The sequence below is a fragment of the Musca autumnalis genome, unplaced genomic scaffold, assembly GCF_047663935.1.
Source record: "Musca autumnalis isolate F117 unplaced genomic scaffold, ASM4766393v1 scaffold_3, whole genome shotgun sequence".
Lineage (NCBI taxonomy): Eukaryota > Metazoa > Arthropoda > Insecta > Diptera > Muscidae > Musca > Musca autumnalis.
The window spans coordinates 23,203,955-23,228,370 of NW_027411866.1; the positions used below are offsets into that span (position 1 = coordinate 23,203,955).

The following is a 24,416-nucleotide window of genomic DNA, read 5'->3' on the forward strand; positions in this document are numbered from 1 at the left end:
AATGTCATTGTTGATACAACGGGACGTATGATTGCTGACGCCAAGTATACGCAACCTATTGTAAAACGTTAAAAATTCGTTTTAATCCCGAAATTTTTAACGTTGAAAAATTTGTTTGTACTCCTTAGGATCATGGATTGCCGTAGGTCGGATTGCTTCTAGACAGTTTGTATGGCCTCCATAGGGCCATAGGTCGTCAATAGGCAATTATGAAGTCCTTCGTTCCAGAGAGACCACAGCTATAGAGTCAACTATTTCCTACATGCTCATGAAATCAATAAAATTTCTTTGTTGGTACCACGGAACGTATGAGTGGTGACGGCACGTATACGCAACCTTATATAAAATGTTAAAAACTCGTTTAAATTCCGAAATTTTTAACGTTGAAAAATTCTTTTGTACTCCTTAGGATCATGCATTGCCGTAGGTCCTATGAATATAATATTTTTTGCTTTTCTGGGGTTATGGATTTCCTGTAGAAAACTTTTTTGGGCTCCATAAGGCAAAGTATTGTCTATAGAAAATTGTTTAGCCCTCGGTACTGTCGTTTGCAGACAACTTTCTCAAACTCCGCATTACGATAGATTTTTATAGCAAGTTTTCAAACTTCCGTGGGAATATATATGTTTAATGGGGAATATATTTAAACTCTACATGGCCCTGTATTCTGTATTACTTCATTAGCCTCCGTAAGGTCAAAGACTTTTTATGTTCCACTTTTTGTCCCTCTGTACGGCACTAGCTTGTCCATAAATAACTTTATAGGTCTCCACAGGGCCAGAGATTGTCCAAAGAAAACTTTTTGTCCCTCTATAGACCATAGCTTGTTTAATGGCATCTTCTTGGCCCTCCATAGTGCTATAAATTGTCTATAGACAACCTTTTTGTACTTTAGGAGCCTATTGTAGGGCCAAACATTGTTTTGAGACATTTATATGGCCTCCATAGAGCGATAGGCTGTCTTTAGACAAATTTGCGTCCTCTTTGGTACCATCAATCTCACAAAAGCTCCTGAAATCAATGTAGTTTCCTTGTGGACACCATGGTGCGTATGATTGGCGACAGTATGTGTACACAACCTATTATAAAAGGTAAAAACTTGTTTAACTCTTTATATTTTTAATTAAGAAAAATTTTGGGTACTCTGTAGGGCTATGGATTGCCTATAAACTTGTTTTTTAATGGTCGTATATCGCATGAAGATAAAATTTTGGCCAGAGTTGGCCAATTTTTGGTACTACTTGGGCCCTAATATTTATAGAAAATTGTTTGGCGCTCAATAGGCTTGTATATTGTCCATATACAACATATAGACCCTCCGGAGGGCCTATGGAGAATATTTTTGGACTCCACAAGGACATATATTCCCTATAGACTTCGTATGGCCATGTATTGTCTAAAAACTCTCCACGGATGATATATTTTTTAAGAAAAACTTCTTGACCTCTGTAGGGCCATAAATTCACTATAGACAAACTTTTGTTACTTCAGGACCCCTTGTAGCGCGATAATTTTTTTAGACATGTTTTATACAATTTTGCGGACTCCTTAGAGCCAACAATCCCACAAAAGCTTTTGAAGTCAACGACGTTTCCTTATGGGTGACATGGGGCGTATAATTGGTGACAGCACATATACGCCACCTATTGGACAAACGCAAAAAACTTTCTTAATTACTGAAAATGTTAACTTTTCTTCGTAATAGAAACCTCCAAGGGGCATATGAATAAAATAAAATGTTTTAACAAATAAAATTCCACATACTCCTGTAACATTTTTTACAATTCAAATAAAAATATAACCCCAATTATCGAGTTCTCAGTTACAGATAACTTTTACTCATTTCCCCCCAATTTTATTGTTGTCCCATAAAGGACTTCATGATTGCATCCTTTAAATCCCTTAGCCAAAAAAACGAAGAAATTGGGAATGATAGGCCACTGCCACCATCATTATTGCTATCATGACTTTATGGTTGTTACTTATTCTTGTCAGGGACCGGGAATGTTGTGTAAACATAACCAAGATATGTTTCCAAGTTGTTTTTTTCTATCTTAGCTTTTTAGGCCTTTCTAGGGCCATGAATTTGTTATAGCAAATTGTTTCGCCCCCTGTAGGGCTATATATAGTATACCGAATATTTCACAGTAGGTTAATATATTGCCCAAAAACAACTTTGGTCTGTAGATAAATTTATGAAATTCTATGGGGGTGTAGTTTGTCAGTTTTTCTATTGGCCTTCCATAGGGCCGTATAACGTCTGCAGATAAGTTTCTGAAATTCTACGGGGCATAGTTTTTCTATTGACGACTTTATGGCTTCCTATTAGGACAAGATTTTTTATAGGCAGCTTCTTGGCCCTCCCTTGGAGCATACATTCTGTACAAACAAGTTATTGGTCCTCCGTAGGCCCATAGATTATCTGCAGAAAACTTTTTAACTTCAGACCATTTTTAGGGGCTCCGTAAGTCCACAGGTTTTATGTTTCCTTTACACAACTTGTAGATCCTTATTTATTTTGTCTATAGCCAACTTCTAAGGTCCCCGTAGGCCAATTGATTTGGTACAGAAAATTGTTCGGATCTCAAAATGACCATTATTTGTTTAAAGACAACTTTTTTTGGTCACCGTAGGTCTATGGCTTGTCTATGGAACACTAGTTGTTCATCCGTAAGGTAATATTTTGTCTATAGACAAATTTTGGTCCTGTAGGCCAGTAGATTTGAAATAGAAAATTGTTTCGCCCTTCATTGGCTATAGACAACATATTGAAACTTTGTTTTCTACCATTGTAGGGCCAAAAGTTGCTCGGACATCCATACGGCCATAAATTGCCAGCAATACAGCTTTTTTGGCCTCCCTAAGGCCATAGATAGTCTATAACAACACTTAAGGGACTTAAATTGTCCATAGACAGCTTTTTCGGTCTCCATAAGGCCATAGATTGCCTATAGACAATTTTTAGAGCACCGTAGGCCCAATGACTTTCTATAGAAACTTGGTTGGACCTCCATAGATTATCTATGGAGCAATAGTTTGTCTATTGATAGTCTGTGGTAGAATAGATAGTCTACAGATAACCTTTTGGGCCTCCGTACGGCCTTGGATTGTTTTTAGACAACATGCTGGTCCCTCGTACTACTTTTCGGACTACAACTTGTCTAGTGGCTTATTTTTGGGCCCTCCACAGGGCCACAGATAATCTATATACCCATCGATTGACCATAGACAACTCGATAGGCCGTCGTAAAACCACATATTGCCTTTTGACGTGTAGCTGGTTTGCCGTAGGGTAAATAAGTTTTCTATCGGCAATTTATGGTCGTATGGGCGACCGAGCAACTTCATATACAAAATTTGTTGGCCTACTGGGACCTAGAAAGTTGTTTCAAGGCAATTTATGACCACACGGTGGAACACAGATCATTTGTTGGGCCCCGTAAGACCGTAAATTGTTTGTATACCGTTTGTATGGCTTCCATAGGGCCATAGGTCGTCATTGGGCAATTATGAAGTCGTTGGTTCTAGAGAGACTACATCTATAGAGTCAACTATTTCCTACATGCTCATAAAATCAATCTAATGTCATTGTTGATACAACGGGACGTATGATTGCTGACGCCAAGTATACGCAACCTATTGTAAAACGTTAAAAATTCGTTTTAATCCCGAAATTTTTAACGTTGAAAAATTTGTTTGTACTCCTTAGGATCATGGATTGCCGTAGGTCGGATTGCTTCTAGACAGTTTGTATGGCCTCCATAGGGCCATAGGTCGTCAATAGGCAATTATGAAGTCCTTCGTTCCAGAGAGACCACAGCTATAGAGTCAACTATTTCCTACATGCTCATGAAATCAATAAAATTTCTTTGTTGGTACCACGGAACGTATGAGTGGTGACGGCACGTATACGCAACCTTATATAAAATGTTAAAAACTCGTTTAAATTCCGAAATTTTTAACGTTGAAAAATTCTTTTGTACTCCTTAGGATCATGCATTGCCGTAGGTCCTATGAATATAATATTTTTTGCTTTTCTGGGGTTATGGATTTCCTGTAGAAAACTTTTTTGGGCTCCATAAGGCAAAGTATTGTCTATAGAAAATTGTTTAGCCCTCGGTACTGTCGTTTGCAGACAACTTTCTCAAACTCCGCATTACGATAGATTTTTATAGCAAGTTTTCAAACTTCCGTGGGAATATATATGTTTAATGGGGAATATATTTAAACTCTACATGGCCCTGTATTCTGTATTACTTCATTAGCCTCCGTAAGGTCAAAGACTTTTTATGTTCCACTTTTTGTCCCTCTGTACGGCACTAGCTTGTCCATAAATAACTTTATAGGTCTCCACAGGGCCAGAGATTGTCCAAAGAAAACTTTTTGTCCCTCTATAGACCATAGCTTGTTTAATGGCATCTTCTTGGCCCTCCATAGTGCTATAAATTGTCTATAGACAACCTTTTTGTACTTTAGGAGCCTATTGTAGGGCCAAACATTGTTTTGAGACATTTATATGGCCTCCATAGAGCGATAGGCTGTCTTTAGACAAATTTGCGTCCTCTTTGGTACCATCAATCTCACAAAAGCTCCTGAAATCAATGTAGTTTCCTTGTGGACACCATGGTGCGTATGATTGGCGACAGTATGTGTACACAACCTATTATAAAAGGTAAAAACTTGTTTAACTCTTTATATTTTTAATTAAGAAAAATTTTGGGTACTCTGTAGGGCTATGGATTGCCTATAAACTTGTTTTTTAATGGTCGTATATCGCATGAAGATAAAATTTTGGCCAGAGTTGGCCAATTTTTGGTACTACTTGGGCCCTAATATTTATAGAAAATTGTTTGGCGCTCAATAGGCTTGTATATTGTCCATATACAACATATAGACCCTCCGGAGGGCCTATGGAGAATATTTTTGGACTCCACAAGGACATATATTCCCTATAGACTTCGTATGGCCATGTATTGTCTAAAAACTCTCCACGGATGATATATTTTTTAAGAAAAACTTCTTGACCTCTGTAGGGCCATAAATTCACTATAGACAAACTTTTGTTACTTCAGGACCCCTTGTAGCGCGATAATTTTTTTAGACATGTTTTATACAATTTTGCGGACTCCTTAGAGCCAACAATCCCACAAAAGCTTTTGAAGTCAACGACGTTTCCTTATGGGTGACATGGGGCGTATAATTGGTGACAGCACATATACGCCACCTATTGGACAAACGCAAAAAACTTTCTTAATTACTGAAAATGTTAACTTTTCTTCGTAATAGAAACCTCCAAGGGGCATATGAATAAAATAAAATGTTTTAACAAATAAAATTCCACATACTCCTGTAACATTTTTTACAATTCAAATAAAAATATAACCCCAATTATCGAGTTCTCAGTTACAGATAACTTTTACTCATTTCCCCCCAATTTTATTGTTGTCCCATAAAGGACTTCATGATTGCATCCTTTAAATCCCTTAGCCAAAAAAACGAAGAAATTGGGAATGATAGGCCACTGCCACCATCATTATTGCTATCATGACTTTATGGTTGTTACTTATTCTTGTCAGGGACCGGAAATGTTGTGTAAACATAACCAAGATATGTTTCCAAGTTGTTTTTTCTATCTTAGCTTTCCTGCTGCTACTCCCAACAATATGGGAATATTTGCTTGAAATCGAAAATGTAAATTTGTTTCCCCGCACCTCTCTAGTTCTTTTTAAATTGCTGATCTTGGCAGAAAAATAAAAATGCTTTCAGTGATTTTAACAACAGTGCCTCCACCTCCAACCAAATGGGAATGGCAGGCGCATACAAATAGACTTCCTTAAAATAGTATCGAACAAAAGACATCAATGATGTTTGGAAAATGCTTTCGTTTATTTTTTCGTTCTTTATTGAATTCCAAAGAAGGCAACGATTTCATTTTGGGTTGAAAGTGTTTCTGTGTGGGGCAGAGTGGTACTAGAAAACAGCCTACAAACAGCCACTATATACTCTCACATTGATATAGACACAATTGAGTCTGGTAGCTTTACAATAACTGCACATTGTAAAGGACATATTTGAACGCGTGTTGTATCAGGAGCTTCACTCACAGACCCTAAGCCTATTGTGTCCAAACGAATGGTAGATTTCATTTCATAAGAAGGAAACGGAAGTTGATAGCTATTGATAAGACGTTTTGTATTTGAGAATGTATTTGTGTAAGAGCTATTGACAAATTTGTATTGCTTCAGTGGAAGTGGGTGGCAAATCACAGCAGCCTTTTACAAATATTATCTCAATTCTTGCCCTCTCCCCCGAGCTTTGGGATAGAATGCTTATTAAAACGCTTTCCCATTGTGTTTGATTTCATTTGGGGGATTTCCTTTCGTTTGTCCCATTTTTCCATTTCACCAAAAAAATGAGAAGAATAAAAGAGAAAAAATTTGAATGTAAAATTGTGCAAAGGACTTGCTGTGATTGCTATTGTCACAGAAGGTGCCCAGGTTAGGGGTGGTGGTGGTTTTACAGCTTAGCAACACAAATTTGCAATGTTCCACATGTTTCTTTGCTTATTTTTCTTTATTTAATCTTCTGCTGATTTCTGCCATTATTGACCGGGTTATCATCATGAAAGGGATTTGGCCATTATTGCCCTACTAAATATAAAACGAAACGAAAGACTCAATAAATAGGCATGGTTATTAAGTTTCTGGGTCTATAGTTATGGGATTTAATTTAATAGTTACTTATTTCCAATCATCTTTAAACAATTTACTCGGGGAGCGTAGAATATGTAATAATAGCCGTGCAATGGAGCGTATGATTATTAATAATTGGGCCAAAATAGTATTTCACATAAATGTGGTTTGAAAGGAGAGAGACAAATGCCAGTGGAAAGGAAGAACAAAGGATGTGAGGATTTTGGGATGTGAAAATTTGCTTTGAAGAATAGATTTTGTGTAGACAATTGTATGCCCCTACATTGGGTCTTAGATGATCTATAAACACACATAGATGACCAATCTGTTGGTCATCCATAGGGCCATAGACTGACGAAACGAAAAATTCAATAAATAGGCATGGTTATTAAGTTTTTGGGTCTATAGTTATGGGATTTAAGTTATAGTTACTTATTTCCAATCATGTTTAAGCAATTTATTCGGGAAGCGTATGATTATTAATAATTTAATAAAAATAGTATTTCACATACATTTGGTTTGAAAGGAGAGATACAAAAGGAAATGAAGAACAAAGATTCTAAAGACTTTGGGATGTGAGAATTTGTTTTCAGGGTATTAGATGATCACATCGATGACCAATCTGTTGGTCCTCCATAGGGCCATAGACCGTCTTTAGACAACAAATTCATAAACGAACCAGAAAGAAATCAGATTTTCGTTATATACTGCTGGCACCAATCATACGCAATCTATTAGAAAACGTAAAGTCTCGTTAAATACCCAAATTATTAACATAGACATTTTTTTGTCCTCCGTAGGCATTGTGTGGGGTCACATATTGTTTATACATGACCCTCCGTAGGACCATATATAGTATATTACCCACGTTTTGGGTCTTTGTAAGTCCATAAATTGTCTATAGACAATTTATTGACTCATCGTAGGGCCAAAGATTGCCTACAGTCTACTCCATAAGGCCATAGATTGTTTGCAGACACTTTGTAGCCCTTAATGGGACCACAACTTGTCAACAGACACCTTGTTGTCCCTTTGTAAGGCCATATATAGCCTGCAAAGAAATAATTGGGTCCACGCTGGGTTAAACAATATTTACAGACTATTTGTAGGTACTCCCTAGAGCCATAGCCTGTCTTTACAAAATTTTCTGGTTTCCATAAAGCCAAAAAATTCATATAAGAACCGGAAATAAATCAGAATTGCTAATAGATAACACGTGGCGTATGATTGGTGACAGCGATCATACTCAACCTATTAGAAAACGTAAAATCTCGTTAAGTACCCAATTTATTAACATAGAAAAGTCCGTAGGTTCGACATAGGCCCACATATTGTTTATAGATGATTTAATGATCATCCGTAGGTCATATAGAGTATATGACCAATGCTTTTGGGTCTTTGTAAGGCCATAGATTGAGTATAGACAATTTATTGACTCATTGTAGGACCACCGATTGCCTCCAGTCTACTCCTTAAGGCCATAGATTATCTACAGATACTTTGTGGTCCTTCGTGATTTGTTTACAGACACCTTCTTGTCCCTTTATATGGCCATATAGCCTGCAACGAACTTATTGGACCGACGCAGGGTTAAAAAATTATTTACAGACTATTTTTTTATACACCATAGAGCCAAAGATTGTCTATAGAAATTTTTCTGCCATCCATAAAGCTAACAAATTCACATAAGAACCCGAAATAAATCAGAATTTCTAATAGACACCACGTGGCGTATGATTGGTGACAGTAAGCATACGCAACCTATTAGAAAACCTGATATCTCGTTAAATACACAATTTATAAACATAGAAAATTTTGCTTGTTCTCCGTAGGCAATACGTGGGGGCGCATACTGTTTATAGATTATTTTATGATCCTCCGCGGGGCCTATGAACAACGTTTTGGTTCTTTGTAAGGCAATAGATTGTCTGTAGATAATTTTTTTTACTCATAGGACAGTCTATAGACAACATATCGTAAAGCCAAGGATTTTTGGACTTACACAGGGGTATAGATTGTCAACGGACAATTTTTGGCCTTAGATTGTGTATATAAAATTTTTTGGCCCTCCGTGGGGCTACAGATTGTCTATAGACAACTTGCTAGGCTTCCGTAGACCTATAGATTACGTATAGAAAATTGTTTGACTACCATAGGGCCATTGAATGTCTAGGTACAACCTTTTGGGTCTCTGTAGGGCTATATATTTTGTCTGAAATATTGGTTGGACCTCTATAGGGCCATAAATGGTCTACAGATCAAAGTTTGTCTACAGACAAAGTTTTTTGCGTTTGTAAGGCCAACGATTGTCTATAGAAAATTTTTCATAAAGCCATTGATTTTTTTGAGAAACGTCTTTTCCGCAAGAAAAAGAGAGAAATGGAAAAACGGGAGTGTGAAAAAATCGAGATGTACAGGAGCCAGAATGAAGTCCGAAAATTTTACCAAAGAGTGAAACATCAAACAGATGGCTTTGGTACAGGCACATCCTCCTGCAGAGACCAGCAAGGTAATCTGGTAACAGATACAGATAGCGTGCTCAGGATATGGAAGGAACATTTCTCCAATCTGCTGGTATCCAATAGTAACGAAGACGATGATGCCACAGATCCAATCCCAGAAGATGGTATAGAATGTATACCGCCCGGTCAAGATGAGGTAAAAGCAGCAATCAACCGGCTGAAGAATAATAAAGCAGCAGGAGCCGATGGCTTACCAGCCGAGCTGTTTAAAACCGTAGGCGATGCGCTGATAAGGTGTATGCATCAGCTAGTCAGCACTATCTGGCAGGAAGAACGCGTACCCGACGATTGGAACCTGAGCATCCTATGTCCCGTCCACAAGAAAGGAGATAAGACTGTATGCTCCAACTATAGGGGCATAAGTCTTCTCCCTATTGCCTATAAGATAGTGTCAGGGATATTGTGCGAACGACTAAAGCCCATGGTCAACGAAATAATTGGACCATACCAATGTGGCTTTAGACCTGGCAAGTCCACCATTGACCAGATATTTAGCCTGCTGCAAATCCTAGAGAAGACCCAAGAGATGCAGATCGACACATATCACCTTTTTGTCGATTATAAAGCAGCATTCGACAGTCCACTCCGATCAAAGGTATTCCATGCAATGTCTGAATTTGGTATCCCCGCAAAGCTCATCCGGCTTTGTAAGATGACTTTAACTGATACTAGGTCCTCAGTTAAAATTGGAAAGAACCTCTCCGAAGAATTTTGTACCAAAAGAGGTTTCAGACAAGGTGACAGCCTTTCGTGTGACCTATTCAACATTTTGCTGGAAAAGGTAATACGAGATGCAAATGTCAAAATAAATGGCACAATTTACACCAATAGCCACATGTTACTTGCTTATGCTGATGACATAGACATCATGGGACGATCAGTAAAGGAAGTAACTGATACCTTTATGAAGGTCGAAGCAGAATCTGCGAAAGTGGGTCTGGCGGTAAACGGCGAAAAGACCAAATTGATGGTGTCGACGCGCAAAGCGTCCATAGAGCTCGGACCAACAGTGGAAGTTGGTACCTACAATTTTGAGGTAGTTAAAGACTTCGTCTACCTCGGCACTGGCATAAACACAACAAACAACATCAGTTGTGAAATAAGAAGAAGAATTGTATTGGCCAACAGATGCTACTATGGATTAAGTAAGCAATTTAAAAACAAAGCCACATCTCGTCAAACAAAAATAACACTATACAAAACGCTGATACTACCCGTGCTAATGTATTGCTCCGAAGCATAGGTACTTGCGCAAGCAGATAAGGCAGTGCTTGGTGTGTTCGAGAGGAAAATTCTTCGAAAGATCTACGGGCCGATTTGCGTTGACGGTGAATATCGACGTCGTATGAACCACGAGCTATATAAGCTATACAAAGACATGCATATAGTTAAACGTATCGAGATGCAACGATTGCGTTGGCTAGGCCATATCATGAGAATGAGCGATGATGAACCCGCTAAAAAGGCGTATGAATACATACCACATGGCGGTGCACGCAGAATCGGCAGGCCTAAGCTTCGATGGAGCGTACAAGTGGATGAAGAAATGGAAAGGCGCGGTATTCCAAAAAGTCAAGCGAAAAACAGAGAGGAATGGAGATCTTTTCTTAGTTCGGTCTATGGAACAAATGTTCTGTAATGGCCAACTAAGTAAGTAAGTATTGATTTTTTTGTACCTGCATGAAGGCCATAAATTGTCTGTAATGCGATAGATTTTCTATAGATACATTTTCATAGAGCCATCGATTTTTTTTGACCCGAATGACGGTATAGACTGTCTGTAGGCCAACAGATTTTGTATAGAAAATTACTTGACCTGCCATAGTGCCACTGAATATCTATGTAAATTTTTTTGGTCTCTGTAGGGCAATGGATTGTCTAAAAAAGATTATTCGACCTTCTATACAGCCATAGATTGTCTATAGACAAATATTTGAACTATTTGGGCCATGTAGGTCCATAGATTTTCAAAAGAAATATGGTTTGGACCTCTATAGGGCCATAGATGGTTTACAGATCCATGGGTTGTATCCAGGAAACTTTTCGGACCTCCGTAAGACCATAGATTGTTCTTAGACAACTATAGACTCTATAGATTTTCAAAAGAAATATGGATTGGACCTCTATAGGGCCATAGATGGTTTACAGATCCATGGGTTGTAAAAAGGAAACTTTTCGGACCTCCGTAAGACCATAGATTGTCTTTAGACAACTATACATATATGGTTATTTAAATCGACGTACGTCAATAGATTTTCTACAGACATTTTTTCGGGCCGTCCATAATCATGGATCATGGATTGCCTTATTTGCCCCTCGTAGGGCCACAGATTAAAGAGGACGAATAAAAAATTTAAGGAGTCTGTGACATAGGAATTTTTTCAACAATATATCCTAAAAATGTGGCCCTGAACTGATTTCTTAAGAATTTTTCACTAAATTTCTCAATTTGTATCGCTAGGCCATGAGGGCTTAGGAGACGTATGTATAAGTGCTGTCATTAGTTATACGTACCCTTTTACCCATTTTATTCGTTGTAGCTTCTGGTCAATTCGGAGAGTGAGACCAGAGGTCGGGCCAGAGACTCATTAATTTGTTGAATTTCTTGCCGGAACCTAGGTAAAAATGTTTTCTATAGAAAAAAGGTCCAAGTTTTTTCTATAGGAAAAACTTCCCCGGACCCTCGGGACAAAATTTTTTCTCTAGAAAAAATCGACAGAATCCAGGACCAAGTTTTTTTTATAAAAAAATATCAGCGGAATCCAGTTCCAATTTTTTTCTATAGAAAACAAATTCGCGCTGGACCCTTGGGTCCATGTTTTTTCTATAAAAAAAAATTCGCCGGGATCCTTGGGTCCAAGTTTTTTCTATAGAAAAAAATTCACCCGGATCCGGGATACTTGGGTCCAAGTTTTTTCTATAGAAAAAAAAATCGACGGGACCCTTGGGTCCAAGTTTTTTCTATAGAAAAATATTCGCCGGGACCCTTGGGTTCAAGTTTTTTCTATAGAAAAAAATTCGACGGGACCCTTGGGTTCAAGTTTTTTCTATAGAAAAAAATTCGACGGGACCCTTGGGTTCAAGTTTTTTCTATAGAAAAAAATTCGACAGGACCCTTGGGTCCAAATTTTTTCTATAGAAAAAAATTCGACGGGACCCTTGGGTCCAAATTTTGTCTATAGAAAAAAATTCGACGGGACCCTTGGGTCCAAATTTTTTCTCTAGAAAAAAATTCGACGGGACCCATTTGTCCTAGTTTTTCTATAAAAAAAAATTCGCCGGCCTTGGGTCCTAGTATTTTCTATAGAAAAAAATTCGCCCGGACCCTTGGGTCCAAGTTATTTCTATAGGAAAAGTTTTTTCTGTAGAAAAAAATCTAAAGATGTTTTAGAAAGTTTCCGATTGGCTTTATGACGGATTTCCCTCTACAAATAGTTGAGGCATATTTGTCGCTACCTTGCTCTTAAAGGAATTTTAAAGAATTTTCTCTGCTTCCAAAAGCATTTTTCCTCATTTCTTTTCATTCATTTACCACAATATTTAATATCCTCCTAACACTCCAGATTCTTCCTAGAATCTTGTCACATATTACCTTGTTCCACTTCATTTAAAAACAATTTTCTTCAACTATATTTCAATTCAATTTTCTTCATCGTTAGAAACATTTGCCAATCCTTCCCTCGAGAGGGGAATAGGAGAGAAAGTCGGGCATTTCTCAACTTACCAATTGTGGTTAGTACTGTTAACGAGTACAAAAAGGCCCTGGCAAAATTCCATTCATGATGATGATGATGCAGATGATGCGGTGACAAGCCATGCTGATGAAATAGGAGTACAGCTTCGGTTGCCGGTGTTTGGCCATTAACATCGGTGTCATGCGATAATTGCAACATGGCATCTTCATTCAGTCTCTTAATTAATTGGTCCTGAAATTTAGCAATTTCCAAAGCTGCCAATCTATGGAGAAGAAGAAGAAAAAAGACACATTTACGACTACAATTTTATGGCCACCATTGTGTTACTCACTTTGTCCAATTCTCCTTGTATAAAATGTTCAAGGATACGGTTATATCCCAGATATTTTCTATGGTCTTTTGTCGTACATCATAAGTGTCCGGCGATAAGGCGTACTGAGGTGTGAAGTCATCACCATAACTGAAATCATTGTTATTCAATGATATGACACCCTCCATCATTTGGGAAGGTGATGATGATCCTGTATAAGATGAACCGGCTGCATTCATTGTACCATTGCCCGCATGTTGTTGTTGTTGTTGCTGCTGTTGTGTGTGATATAAATTGTTGTTGTTATTTGAGTTGATTCCCATTGTTGGTCCATTGCTGCTGGCGGCAGCACCACCACTCCCCACCGGCACTTGTTGTTGGCTATGTGATTGTTTGTGTGGCACAATATTCCTTTTGGTCGAGGCCAGGGTCCTTTGTTGTTGCAGCAGAGTAGCATCTTCACTTTCAATTGTTAAAAATATAAAAGAACCTGCAACAGAGAGTATGTAATGATAGAACATGATGTCAGTATTAAAGTATATAAAATATGATGACATTAACGATGATGATTTGTTTCCCTTCTGCGCTGTCTCTTTCTCTCTTTCAGCATCTGGCTTAAGGTGAGGTCCTACAGGGCGTATGATTGATATTAATGATATCAATTTAAAAATATAAGGAATGTTTTGGTAAGCGATTCTTTCAGGTTGTCTGTCAGTCTTCCATAATAAATGATGTAAATTCCAAGGATAGGTTCAGAGGGAAAATATCCAGGACTTATTTATTGAGATAAATAGTTGTTTTCAATAAAGAAAATGGCGTATGTGTAATATTATTTGGTACATGTGTTGCTAAGCATAAACCATTTAAAAGAGGCCAAATACAAGGTTTCTAATGTTGTCACGACTAATGCTTGCCATGAGACTTAGGTGTCGTATGGGTGCTGTCATTAGTTATACGCAGCGGGGCTCAAAAAAATGTCTCTAGAAAAAACCAAAGGTCTCGCGATTTTTGTCTATAGAAAAAACTTGGACCGGTGGTCTGGCGAAATTTTTCTATAGAAAAAACTTGGACCGGTGGTCCCGCGAATTTTTTTCTATAGAAAAAACTTGGACCCAAGGGTCCCGCGAATTTTTTTCTATAGAAAAAACTTGGACCCAAGGGTCCCGCGAATTTTTTTCTATAGAAAAAACTTGGACCCAAGGGTCCCGCGAATTTTTTTCTATAGAAAAAACTTGGACCCAAGGGTCCCGCGAATTTTTTTCTATAGTAAAAACTTGGACCCAAGGGTCCAGCGAATTTTTTTCTATAGTAAAAACTTGGACCCAAGGGTCCAGCGAATTTTTTTCTATAGTAAAAACTTGGACCCAAGGGTCCAGCGAATTTTTTTCTATAGTAAAAACTTGGACCCAAGGGTCCCGCGAATTTTTTTCTATAGAAAAAACTTGGACCCAAGTGTCCCGCGAATTTTTTTCTATAGAAAAAACTTGGACCCAAGTGTCCCGCGAATTTTTTTCTATAGAAAAAACTTGGACCCAAGTGTCCCGCGAATTTTTTTCTATAGAAAAAACTTGGACCCAAGGGTCCCGCGAATTTTTTTCTATAGAAAAAACTTGGACCCAAGGGTCCCGCGAATTTTTTTCTATAGAAAAAACTTGGACCCAAGGGTCCCGCGAATTTTTTTCTATAGAAAAAACTTGGACCCAAGGGTCCCGCGAATTTTTTTCTATAGAAAAAACTTGGACCCAAGGGTCCCGCGAATTTTTTTCTATAGAAAAAACTTGGACCCAAGGGTCCCGCGAATTTTTTTCTATAGAAAAAACTTGGACCCAAGGGTCCCGCGAATTTTTTTCTATAGAAAAAACTTGGACCCAAGGGTCCCGCGAATTTTTTTCTATAGAAAAAACTTGGACCCAAGGGTCCCGCGAATTTTTTTCTATAGAAAAAACTTGGACCCAAGGGTCCCGCGAATTTTTTTCTATAGAAAAAACTTGGACCCAAGGGACCCGCGAATTTTTTTCTATAGAAAAAACTTGGACCGGAGGTCTGGCGATTTTTTTTTCTATAGAAAAAACTTGGACCGGAGGTCTGGCGAATTTTTTCTATAGAAAAAACATGGACCGGAGGTCTGGCGAATTTTTTTCTATAGAAAAAACTTGGACCGGAGGTCTGTCGAATTTTTTTCTATAGAAAAAACTTGGACCGGAGGTCTGGCGAATTTTTTTTCTATAGAAAAAACTTGGAACGGAGGTCCTGCGAATTTTTTCTATAGAAAAAACTTGGAACGGAGGTCCTGCGAATTTTTTTCTATAGAAAAAACTTGGACCGGAGATGCCGCGAATTTTTTTCTATAGAAAAAACTTGGACCGGAGTTGCCGCGAATTTTTTTCTATAGAAAAAACTTGGACCGGAGGTCTTGCGAATTTGTTTCTATAGAAAAAACTTGGACCGGAGGTCTGGCGAATTTGTTTCTATAGAAAAAACTTGGACCGGAGGTCTGGCGAATTTGTTTCTATTTAAAAAACTTGTAGCGAAGGTCTGGCGAATTTTTTTCTATGGAAAAAAACTTGGACCGGTGGTCTGGCGATTTTTTTTTCTATAGAAAAAACTTGGACCGGAGGTCTTGCGAATTTTTTTCTATAGAAAAAACTTGGACCGGAGGCCTGGCGTTTTTTTTTATAGAAAAAACTTGGACCGTAGGTCTGGCGAATTTTTTTTCTATAGAAAAACTTGGACTGGAGGTCTGGCGAATTTTTTCTATAGAAAAAACTTGAACCGGAGGTCTGGCTAATTTTTTTCTATAGAAAAAACTTGGACCGGAGGTCTGGCGATTTTTTTTTCTATAGAAAAAACTTGGACCGGAGGTCTGGCGAATTTTTTCTATAGAAAAAACATGGACCGGAGGTCTGGCGAATTTTTTTCTATAGAAAAAACTTGGACCGGAGGTCTGTCGAATTTTTTTCTATAGAAAAAACTTGGACCGGAGGTCTGGCGAATTTTTTTTCTATAGAAAAAACTTGGAACGGAGGTCCTGCGAATTTTTTCTATAGAAAAAACTTGGAACGGAGGTCCTGCGAATTTTTTTCTATAGAAAAAACTTGGAACGGAGGTCCTGCGAATTTTTTTCTATAGAAAAAACTTGGAACGGAGGTCCTGCGAATTTTTTTCTATAGAAAAAACTTGGAACGGAGGTCCTGCGAATTTTTTTCTATAGAAAAACCTTGGACCGGAGGTCCTGGGAATTTTTTTCTATAGAAAAAACTTGGACCCAAGGGTCCTGTCGAATTTTTTTCTATAGAAAATACTTGTACCCAAGGGTCCTGGCGAATGTTTTTCTATAGAAAAAACTTGTACCCAAGGGTCCTGGCGAATTTTTTTCTATAGAAAATACTTGGACCGGATATCCCGCGAATTTTTTTCTTGAGAAAAAACTTAGACAGAATTTTTGCTATAGACCTCGAATTTTTTTTTTCTATGAAAAAAACTGAACTTGTACGAGGGGTCTTGCAAACTTTTTTCTAACCTTTGTAAGAATGTTTTGGATTTCGAAGCCAGAATTTATTTTACTTAACTTGATTTAATTAAAAATGTGTCATTTAGTTCGTTGGGGCGTATAAGTGCTGTCATTACTTATACGTTATGGTTGCCTTTTTGTGATTTAATGGGAATTAAAGTTGTACTATATTTGTAACATTAATTTATTTTTTTAATTAATTTAACAACTTTAACCTAATTGTCAATTTAGAAAATATATTTAACATAGTTATGTATCCCATCCCAACCCCCAAAACTCTTTTTTTTGTCAACATGAAATGTTATATTTTGCCCTTGGCTATACAACTACTTGTCAGTAGATGAAAGAAAAAGTTTTTTTTTTTTTTATATTCCAACCATAAAGTCATGTTCAACAAACATTTTAATTAGTAACCAACATTTGTGTCCACTTGTATGAAAAGCAAATGGTACAAAAAAGAGGTCCCTTGGAACCTTCAAAAAAGGCAAATCAAAAGCCATTTGGCCCAAAAACCAAAAGGCATTGTTAAATAACAACAAATGAAAGCCAAGTCGAAGCTTTCACAAAAAAAGCAGTTAATGAATGGCCAGTAATTATGTACTTACAGAGCAAAAATTTTAAACTGCAGGACATCACAGTCAGAAGGGCAAAACAACAAGAACAACAACATCAAATATAAAAAATAAGGACACAAACTAATGTTTGAGACTTGAACATGATGATGATGAGGAGAAGAAGTCATAAAGGCAACCGAAAAAATTTCATACAACAAAAGTCCTTTTTAACCACAAGTGAAAAAACTACAACATTTACAAAAGTAAGTCTTCATGGCAAAAAAGTCAAGTTCCAGTTTTTACTTTCTAAAGTCAAAGGAAGATTGCTGCCATCGTCTACACTACTCCCAACTTAAGCTTGTTTGTCTTGGCAAGTGGTTGGGAGTCGAAGTAAGGACGAAAGTAGTTGAAAAAAAAAAACAAAATGAAAAGGTCAGTAGTTTAGTAGCTGCAGTAGCGCCAAGAGTCTGTGGCCATGTCTATGGCATTTACAAGACACAAATTTTCGGAGAATTTTATGTTTTTCGTTTTTGAGAAATTCCGCACAATATTTTAACATTATTTGGTAGAAAAAAGAAAACTTCGAGTTTCCCTTTTTACTTTCAAATATTATTTTCTTAAACATAACAAGGCATGGAAAAAACGTTGTAATTTTTAAAATGAGACATAAGGCCACGGACAAATTGCTTGGGGAAACAAGCTGACAAAAACAGGAAACAATAGAGCAGTCATAAAGTGATGAGGTTTTTTACGAGAAATTCTTAAGGATGCTAGTTCTTGTCTTTATTAAGTTGACGTATAAGTATTGACGTTAGTTATACGTACCATATGTAAATGGTAAAAAAATAATAAAACAAAAAATATCAAGACAAACTTGTTTGGACCGGAGGTCTGGCGATTTTTTTCTATAGAAAAAACTTGGACCGGAGGTCTGGCGAATTTTTTTCTATAGAAAAAACTTGGACCGGAGGTCTGGCGAATTTTTTTCTATAGAAAAAACTTGGACCGGAGGTCTGGCGAATTTTTTTCTATAGAAAAAACTTGGACCGGAGGTCTGGCGAATTTTTTTCTATAGAAAAAACTTGGACCGGAGGTCTGGCGAATTTTTTTCTATAGAAAAAACTTGGACCGGAGGTCTGGCGAATTTTTTTCTATAGAAAAAACTTGGACCGGAGGTCTGGCGAATTTTTTTCTATAGAAAAAACTTGGACCGGAGGTCTGGCGAATTTTTTTCTATAGAAAAAACTTGGACCGGAGGTCTGGCGAATTTTTTTCTATAGAAAAAACTTGGACCAGAGGTCTGGCGAATTTTTTTCTATAGAAAAAACTTGGACCGGAGGTCTGGCGAATTTTTTTTATAGAAAAAACTTGGACCGGAGGTCTGGCGAATTGTTTTCTATAGAAAAAACTTGGACCGGAGGTCTGGCGAATTTTTTTCTATAGAAAAAACTTGGACCGGTGTTCTGGCGATTTTTTTTTTCTATAGAAAAAACTTGGACTCAAGCATCCCGCGAATTTTTTTCTATACAAAAAGTTGGAACGGAGATCCCTCCAATTTTTTTTTATGGGAAAAACTTGGAGCGTTTGACCCTCGATTTTTTTCTATGGGAAAACATGGCTATACTGAAGAAGCTCATTGATTTTTCGAAAAAAAATCCAGCCTTGAATTTCATGTGCAGATAAAGAAACTTATGGCCAAAGTCAGAATGCTTAGGAAACAGTTGGCAAAAGCGGGAAACTGTGAAAATTTTCTGTAAGCTATGTGAAGTACTGCATTTCAGAGTAGTTTAAAAGAATGCTACTTCAGTTTTTATTAAGTTGACGTATAAGTACAGACGTTAGCTATACGCTCCATACAACTTACTAACTTACTTAGTTGGCCCATTACAGAATATTTGTTCAAAGAAAAGATCTTCATTCCTCTCTGTTTTTCGCTTGACTTTTTGGAATACCGCGCCTTTTCATTTCTTCATCCACTTGTATGCTCCATCGAAGCTTAGGCCTGCCGATTCTGCGTGCACCGCCATGTGGCATGTATTCATACGCCTTTTTAGCGGGTTCATCATCGCTCATTCTCATGATATGGCCTAGCCAACGCAATCGTTGCATCTCGATACGTTTAACTATATTCATCTCTTTGTATAGCTGATATAGCTCGTGGTTCATACGACGTAGATATTCACCGTCAACGCAAATCGGCCCGTAGATCTTTCGAAGAATTTTCCTCTCAAACACACCAAGCACTTCCTTATCTGCTTGCGCAAGTACCCATGCTTCGGAGCCATACATTAGCACGGGTAGTATCAGCGTTTTGTATAGTGTTATTTTTGTTTGACGAGATGTGGCTTTGTTTTTAAATTGCTTACTTAGACCATAGTAGCATCTGTTGGCCAATACAATTCTTCTTCTTATTTCACAACTGATGTTGTTTGTTGTGTTTATGGCAGTGCCGAGGTAGACGAAGTCTTTAACTACCTCAAAATTGTAGGTACCAACTTCCACAGTTGGTCCGAGCTCTATGGACGCTTTGCGCGTCGACACCATCAATTTGGTCTTTTCGCCGTTTACCGCCAGACCCACTTTCGCAGATTCTGCTTCGACCTTCCTAAAGGTATCAGTTACTTCCTTTACTGATCGTCCCATGATGTCTATGTCATCAGCATAGGCAAGTAACATGTGGCTATTGGTGTAAATTGTGCCATTTCTTTTGACATTTGCAACTCGTATTACCTTTTCCAGCAAAATGTTGAATACACGAAAGGCTGTCTCCTTGTCTGAAACCTCTTTTGGTACAAAATTCTTCGGAGAGGTTCTTTCCAATTTTAACTGAGGACCTAGTATCAGTTAAAGTCATCTTACAAAGCCGGATGAGCTTTGCGGGGATACCAAATTCAGACATTGCGTGGAATACCTTTGATCGGAGGGGACTGTCGAATGCTGCTTTATAATCGACAAAAAGGTGAAATGTGTCGATCTGCATCTCTTGGGTCTTCTCTAGGATTTGCCGCAGGGTAAATATCTGGTCAATGGTGGACTTGCCAGGTCTAAAGCCACATTGGTATGGTCCAATTATTTCGTTGACCATTGGCTTTAGTCGTTCGCACAATATCCCTGATACTATCTTATAGGCAATAGGGAGAAGACTTATGCCCCTATAGTTGGAGCATACAGTCTTATCTCCTTTCTTGTGGACGGGGCATAGGATGCTCAGGTTCCAATCGTCGGGTACGCGTTCTTCCTGCCAGATGGTGCTAACTAGCTGATGCATACACCTTATCAGCGCGTCGCCTCCGATTTTAAACAGCTCGGCTGGTAAGCCATCGGCTCCTGCTGCTTTATTATTCTTTAGCCGGTTGATTGCTGTTTTTACCTCATCTTGGCCGGGCGGTATACATTCTATACCATCTTCTGGGATTGGGTCTGTGGTATCATCGTCTTCGCTGCTATTGGATACTAGCAGATTGGAGAAATGTTCCTTCCATATCCTGATCACGCTATCTGTATCTGTTACCAGATTACCTTGCTCGTCTCTACAGGAGGATGTGCCTGTACCAAAGCCATCTGTTTGATGTTTCACTCTTTGGTAGAATTTTCGGACTTCATTCTGTCTCCTGTACATCTCGATTTTTTCACACTCCCGCTTTTCCATTGCTCTCTTTTTCTTGCCGAAAATACGTTTCTCTTCTCTCCTTTTCACCCGATATCTCTCTCGTGCGCTACGCGTTGCTACTGATTGTAAAGTGGCTCTATATGCCGCATTTTTCTCTTTGGTAGCAACACGACACTCCTGGTCATACCATGAATTTCTTTGTGGAGGTCTCTGGAATCCAAGTATGGATTTTGCGGCTGTTTGCATGGAGTGGGCAATATTTTGCCATTGTGATGTTATGTTATCGGGACAAGGAGTGCTCGCGTTAAGCAATTGGGCTAGTTGAATGGAATATGCTGTGGCTATCTGTTGTGTTTGCAGCCTATCGATGTCCAACTTCCGCGTTGTGTCTGTTCGTGCTTTATTTGCAACGTTTAGACGGGTACGTACCTTTGCTGCAACAAGGTAGTGGTCCGAATCAATGTTTGCGCCTCGGAACGATCGTACATCCAACACGCTGGATGAATGTCTTCCATCTATTACAACATGATCAATTTGATTACTTGTTCTTTGATCTGGAGACAGCCAGGTGCCCTTATGAATATCGAGATGATTAAATCTGGTACTGCTAACTACCATGTTTTTTGCAGCTGCAAAGTCTATCAGCCTCATACCATTGTCAGATGTTTCACTGTGGAGACTGAATTTCCCCACTGTTGGGCCAAAGATATTCTCCTTTCCAATTTTGGCATTAAAATCGCCTAGAATGATTTTAATGTCATGGGCAGGGCAACGGTCATATGTTTCTTCTAAGCGCTCGTAAAATATATCTTTGGTCTGTTCGTCCTTTTCTTCAGTGGGAGCATGAGCGCAAAAAAAGCTGATGTTGAAGAATTTAGCTTTTATTCGAATTGCAGCAAGTCTTTCATTCACTGGGGTGAAGCTGGGTACCAGATGTTTTAGTCTCCGACTAACTATGAATTCGCAACCAAACTCATGCTTTACGTCATGGCAGCTATAATACAGTGCGTCACCTTTAGGTCTTGTTGTGACGCCTTTCCCAATCCATCGTATTTCCTGTATGGCAGTAATATCGGCCTTGTACTTTTCAAGTACGTCTGCCAATGCGAAGATTGCACCTTCTCTATAAAGAGTGCGAACATTCCAGGTGCAGATTCGCAGATCATGGTCCTTAAAACGTTTGCGGGGTTCGTTAACTTTAGAGGGGTTTGTTTTTCTTTTCTTTCGTTTTTTCATAGTAGGATGTTTTTTCTAGAGGAAGGTTACTAACCCGACGCCCAAACCCAAGTTTTTAACGTTCTTATGGGTGAACGCGCGGCACATGTTAGCTCACTACCTTTAACGGGTGTTAAAGGCAGTTCCCCAGGTGACACCACGAGGAGGTCAGTGTCCACTTGAGATGAAAGAGAGACCAAGATAAATCCTGGGCTTTGCCATGTTAAAGCCGATCAAGACCGTTGCTTGGTATCATTCATCCCCTACGTCACCCACGCTCCATACAACATCAATTGAAAATTATGTAAATAATAATTATTAATAATTTAGTTTATAATTAATAATTTAGTTAGAAGACCCAGAAGTCACATATCGCTATCACTTTAGTATATTATTGGTTCTGATGACGTTCAGGAACATATAAGTAACAACGTTAGTTTCACGCTCCATATGTATGTGAGTCGTTAAAACAAAATAATACAAAAATTATTAGATTTTATGTCCTGTGTCTCCATGAGATGAGGAAATGTTTTACCAGAAAAATCAAACCTTGAATATCACATAAAATTAAAAATTCTAATTTGTTGAGGAACTAAGTCGCATATTGATTTAAGCCAGAATACTGTGCTGTGTCTCCTTGCGCCTTAAGATCTCTAGTTATTAGGGTCTAACAATCGGGAAAAGAGTTTTTAAGGAGTCAAAGAGCCTAAAATTTTTCAAAAGGCCCCTTAATTTTTCAATGGAGGGGTCTTGACTTAAGGTGGAGTGCGATGCTGTATATCTTCTAAATAAAATCCTAAAATAATGGTAGACTATCAACCAAATATTTTATTTAGGAAATACTTATCTGACTAGACGACTTAAGCAAGAATGCTGTGTTGTTAATGCGTTTCCGTCCCTTTAAATTATCTATGGATACTTTCTTATAATATCCTTGCAAAGTTTCCAGTATGTTTATTTGAAAATGACTGCCCTCAAAGGCTATTTAAAAGGTAGCAAAGCAGTTTAAATTCCACACGTTATCGTTGTGCGTATAACTGCTGGCAACATTCATACGTCACCTTATACATTGAAATTAATCGTACATTAGGTATGTCATATTTGTTTTATATTTTTGTCTCCAGTTTTGGACGATAGTTTTAACTTAAGCCTTTCCTCGATTGTAGTAACGACATTTTCCGATCCCCTTTACATCTGTCATTTTCCTGTTTTCCAACTAAGTTCCCTTTTATGATATTTTTCGTATTTAATGTTCGTTTTTCTAACTCTCTCAATATTTTTCTCGACATTTAATATGATTTCAAATCTAATGAAAATAATTTGCGGTTAAGGCTTAACTCTAAGAGTTTTATTACATTACACATGGTGTTTGGGTCTTTGGATGGTTCTTAGAAAAGATGCCTTGTTTAGTTGTTGTTGTTTCGTTTTCTCCCATTGCTTGTTATGGCATGAGAATTGACATGCTGACGGTCTGCTTTCTAACCAATTAAAATGAGAAATCCTTTGAGATTACTGGCATTGATGTCTGTAACTCTTGCTCTTGTTTAGTTGTGTGGTTGGGGTTGTTACTTCTGGCTCGGTGATGTTTGTGGTTACTTGGTTTATTGGATGGTTAGCTTTTCCAGTTACTGCTCTTACTAATTAAAAAAAATCCCATTTTTACTGGGCTCTTGTAGAGGCGTTGAAATAATCAAATAATCTAAGCCAGAGACCAGTGGAGACAGAATTAAATCAAAAGCCGCTTATAGTCACAGTCGCAATTAGCTTGTGCTGCTCCGGTTTTGTTAAGGGATTTGCCTGTCTATTTTATTGTTAGGAATTTATTTGATTAGAAATGTTTTGTTTTTTTCTTGGATGGAGATTGCCAATGAACTTTTTTGCTAAAGTATGTGGCTTGCAAAGATTGTGTGTGGCATAACTTTTTATTGTACTTGGAAATTTAAAGGATTTATTTATGTTTTTCAAAAAACTCTTAGAGAAGAAACATAAAGGCTCATCAGTGGCACGCATTGGTATTCTTAATGGCTTACTTGTAATCTTGAAAACAAACGAAAAAACCAGAGTAGCTACAAAACACGTCCTCATTTTATGCCACTCACACACGCATTACAGGCTTCTTTGTTAAATACCCCCATTGAATTCCGAGCAAAGGAGCAGTATTTAAGGAAACAACCACATGCATTTTAATTCCACTTAACGTTTTATTTAAAACTTCCGTTTCCGTTTAACCCACTAACATTTGCCACATTGCAGTCACCCACATCACATCACAACTTTTACTTTTTTACTGGATCTTTGGTTGGTTTG

The 24,416-nt window shown here is 38.0% G+C and overlaps 1 protein-coding gene across 1 annotated transcript in view; it reads right to left on the reverse strand.

Annotated features, from left to right (window-relative positions):
• Positions 1-24,416, reverse strand: part of LOC141400124 (uncharacterized) — a 227,186-nt gene that overhangs the window by 17,296 nt on the left and 185,474 nt on the right. The window contains exons 3-4 of the mRNA XM_073979569.1: positions 13,241-13,709; positions 12,939-13,171 (exon numbers count right to left, since the gene is read on the reverse strand). Coding sequence (XP_073835670.1) covers positions 12,939-13,171; positions 13,241-13,709 — 702 coding nt within the window. The remainder of the gene's footprint in view (positions 1-12,938; positions 13,172-13,240; positions 13,710-24,416) is intronic.